This window comes from Cicer arietinum, chromosome 8 (assembly GCF_000331145.2).
Source record: "Cicer arietinum cultivar CDC Frontier isolate Library 1 chromosome 8, Cicar.CDCFrontier_v2.0, whole genome shotgun sequence".
NCBI lineage: Eukaryota > Viridiplantae > Streptophyta > Magnoliopsida > Fabales > Fabaceae > Cicer > Cicer arietinum.
In genome coordinates, this window is record NC_021167.2 from 12,459,005 (window position 1) to 12,463,390 (window position 4,386).

At 30.3% G+C, this 4,386-nt stretch overlaps 1 protein-coding gene across 1 annotated transcript; it reads left to right on the forward strand.

Annotated features, from left to right (window-relative positions):
- Positions 1-224: 224 nt before the first annotated feature.
- LOC101499571 (tetraspanin-6-like) lies at positions 225-1,498 on the forward strand. The gene is made up of 3 exons (XM_004515936.4): positions 225-784; positions 869-1,176; positions 1,268-1,498. Exons 1-3 carry the CDS (start codon positions 290-292, stop codon positions 1,305-1,307), a joined length of 843 nt encoding a protein of 280 aa, XP_004515993.1. The 5' UTR covers positions 225-289; the 3' UTR covers positions 1,308-1,498.
- Positions 1,499-4,386: the final 2,888 nt, after the last annotated feature.

Sequence of the window (4,386 nt, forward strand, 5' to 3'; positions counted from 1 at the left end):
TTTTGTTTAAATTATAAAAAAGATACAAAACTATTAAAATCATATTATTTTTTAAAACTTTAACAAACGGACTAAAATTATCGAATAAAAAAAGTTTCCGAATAAGCTATAGTGCAAGAAAGCGAAGATTGATAGAAAATTTGAAAGAATATATGTATATTGAAATTCTCAAAACTTTATGACAAGTGCATGCAAATTCCATGTCCCTCTTTTATTTATTTATTATTATAAAGTGAAAGAAAACACACCCACAAGAAGCAAAGCAATTGAAAAAAAATAATTAAGAGAGATGCATCGATTGAGCAACACAGTGATAGGATTCTTAAACTTTTTCACACTGTTAGCATCAATACCAATAATAGGTGCAGGATTATGGATGGCAAGAAGCACAACAACATGTGAAAATTTCTTCCAAACACCACTTTTGGCAATAGGTTTTATTGTTCTTGTGATTTCACTAATAGGTTTCATAGGGTCATGTTTTCATTTGGCATGGGCACTATGGGTGTATTTAGTAATTATGTTGTTTCTTATAGCAACAATATTTACTTTGACAATATTTGGATTTATTGTGACAAATCAAGGTGGGGGAGTTGAAGTGGTTGGTAGAAATTATATGGAATATCATCTTGATGATTATTCAACATGGTTGAGGAATAGGATTATTAAGGATCCTCATTATTGGAGTACCATTAGGAGTTGTATTTTGGGGTCTAATACTTGTGCTAAACTTGCTTCTTGGACCTCTCTTGATTATATCCAAAGGGCTATGTCTCCAATTCAGGTATATATGTATTTTTTATGATAAAAGTTTTATGATAAAAGTTAGTAACAAAAAATGATGATAGTTTGATATGAATGAATGCAGTCTGGATGCTGTAAAGCACCAACATCTTGCAACTACAACATGATGAATTCAGATCCTGATTGCTACAAATGGAACAATACACCAACAATACTATGTTACAATTGTGACTCTTGCAAAGCTGGTGTACTTGAAAACATTAGACAGGATTGGCACAAGATCTCTGTTCTTAGTATTGTTGTTCTTGTTTTTCTTATAGGAATATATTCCATTGGATGTTGTGCTTTTAGGAATGCAAGAAGATCTCAAACTGATTATCAACATGGTGAAAATCGTATGAGTAAAGTTAGGCCAAGATGGGACTACTATTGGTTAGTCTAATTAATTGAAAATATTTAAACTTTGTTTTTAAAGTCTATTAATTTTTAATTAATGCTTTTGTTCTGCTTTCTACTACCGCAGCTGGAGATGGTGGCATGACAGGAAGGAGCAGCTTTTTTAGCAAAGAGATTGTCTCATGTTCTTGCTTTTCTAAAGATGAAACAATTAACTAGATCTATGCTATTCTCCTTTTCATTTTCATTTTTGTACAAATCTTCATGTTTATAGAAAGTGTGGAAGAATAAATTAAGCAAATTTCTAATAACTACCTACATTGAGTAGTATTTATAAAGATGTCTTCTTGGACATAAACCATTTTCTCATCCAAAGTAGGATTCTCAATACACAACATTGTTCAGAAAAATCAAAGGTAACAATCTCAATAATATAAACAAAAATTATCTACATCTGTAGATTAAGTGGTAACTGGTAAGCCAAAATATGCAATAACTAGAACAAAAAAATTAAATATCAGCACACTATAATTATTAACATAGAAAAGCTTCTCCAAAATGAGATAATAAAAATCATTAAAGCTAGTTTAATAAAACATTAGAAAATAACAATCATCAAAACAAAAATACACAATGGAGAAAACTAAAGAATAAAAAATAAAAATATTAAAAAAATAGATATACCAAAAGAATTCAATGCAGAACTAAAATTATTGAAAAAACATATTGATAAATTATACTCATCGATAGAAATAGAAATAACGTACTAAAATTATTTTGCGTACAACCATCCACCAGTGGAACAAAATTTCTCTTCTTCTCTCATTGAGCAACTATTTATTCTCATGCTCACGAGCAACATTGTTCCTCTTGTATATGTTTATTGCACAATTAATGTTTTTATTCCTATCACATAAAGCACTTATGATGTGTTTGGGAGTTGGGATTTGGAAGGCCTCACTTTTGAATGCTAAATCTATATTTTGGTATATTTTTTATATTTTATTATAATTTATTGAATAGTAGGATAAAAATTGTTCCTAATGCTCTGAAATAACTCACCTCTTATTTGCATATGATAGTCTTATGTTTTTTAAGGCTTCATTTAGTAATGTCCAAGAAATTAGTTATATCATTGACAAATACCAAGAAGCTTCGTGACAAACTGTCCATATTGATTAAAGTAGAAATTTGTATGCAAATCAACCTCTCTGAGGATTTGGGTTTCATAAATTTAAGAGCTATCAATGAAGCTTTATTTGCAAAGCAAGGATGGATAATTGTATAAGCCTTTGTTTTTATACAGTAAAATTATTCTATAGATAATTAAAAATTTATTTATTGTATGTTTTAAAAATCATAAGTTATATCGAAATTAAATTTTATTTGTGATATGAATGTGTAACCAATTACTTTTTTTTGTTTATATTCGTAAGATTTATAAATTTATATTATTATTTTACTTTATCTAAAACAAAACCCATTTTTAAATTTCTAAAATTTTTGGGCTGATTTGGTTTGTTAAAACCATAACCCCACCAATTGGATGCAAATGAGATAACCAATACATATAACGTTCAATTATTAATTGAAACATTGCATTTGTCTGGTAGTTAAGATCGAACTCGGGACCTTATGTTTACACACAATGAACAAAACCACTAAATCAACAACAATTTCATGTCAATTATCACCAATTATACATACATATATTACCCAATATTTTGGAAATATCTCACAATCTCCCACCATTTTCAAAATATACTTAGTCCCATAATTTTGGAAATATCATGGTTTCAGATAATGGTATCTTACGATTTGAACCACTACTTAGTAAGCTATGGATTCCACTTATCCCGAATAGATTGGTAGACAAGCTTTGAACTAGTTATTCATTAGAACAAGTGTGCACAACTTACACATGAAATCTCGGTACTATCGAAAGAATTATAAAGATGACACATTTGTTAAGGTCTTGTGTCATGTACCCTTTTTATGAGAATTTAAGAGTCAAGCCCTTCAACTATTCGAAGCGGCCTCACTTCATCCTCACATAGGTAGACTATATCAGAAATACACCCATAATATGTATTTCAGCAAATTTATGTTATATGTCTATTAAGAGTAAAACTCAACCTTCCAACTTTATACTTATGGTCCAAGTACTTTCAACCTTTGGGATGTATCTATATTCAAGTACTTGCAATCATTCTAATAGTGTACTTTTATCATTGAACTCAAGACTTGATGTTACTCAAGTGTGATTCGATTTTCCACCATTGATGATTAATTAGATATGGACTTGAGTCTCATCCCCAATGCTGTTTTCAACACCATGTCCTTTGTCAGACCTTTCGTCAAAGGATCTGCAAGATTATTTTCAGTTCTTACAAACACAATGGATATTACTCCATTTATAATTAAATCCTTTACATAGCTATGTCTTAGACCAATATGTCTAGATTTTCCATTATATACTTAGCTATATGCTTTGGATAGTGTGGATTGACTATTGCAGTGTATGGATACCGGTGCCATTGGCTTTGGCCAAATTGGTATCTCATATAACAAAATTCTTAGCAATTCTGCCTCTTTACTACATGCAGCTACAACAATGAACTCTGTAGCCATGGTGGAGTCGACAATGCAAGTTTGTTTCTTTGATCCCCAAGAAACTGCACCTCCACCAAGGTTGAAGATCCATCCACTTGTGGAAGCATGATCCTTAACATAAGTTACCCAACTGACATCTGTATATCCTTCCAAAACTGAAGGATATCCACTATAGATTAAACTATAGTTTATTGTTCCTTTTAAATATTTTAATACTCTATTAACAATCTGTCAATGTTCTTTACTTGGATTGCTAGTATACCGACTTAATCTGCCTACAACATATGCTATGTCAGGTCTGGTACATGTCATGGCATACATCAAACATCTGATTACCTTTGAATAATCTATTTGTGCCACATGGCATCCTTTATGTGGTTGTAAACTAACATTTTGATCAAATGGCGTAGAAACAGGTTTGCAATTAAATTGATCAAATTTCTTTAGCATTTTCTCAATATAATGAGATTGAGATAAACCAATATTTACTCCATCTCTAATGATTTTAATTCCTAAAATCACATCTGCTTTACCTAAATCTTTCATATCAAAATTTTTCGATAAGAAAGTTTTAGTTTTTTCTATATTATCTAAATTGGTGCCAAAGATTAACATATCATCCACATATAAACA

Excerpts from the sequence above, each read along its gene's own strand:
- LOC101499571 (XM_004515936.4), top strand. The coding sequence starts at position 290 with ATGCATCGATTGAGCAACACAGTGATAGGATTCTTAAACTTTTTCACA. Across the intron at positions 785-868 it reads GGGCTATGTCTCCAATTCAG|TCTGGATGCTGTAAAGCACC; the intron begins GTATATATGTAT and ends GAATGAATGCAG. Across the intron at positions 1,177-1,267 it reads CCAAGATGGGACTACTATTG|CTGGAGATGGTGGCATGACA; the intron begins GTTAGTCTAATT and ends CTACTACCGCAG.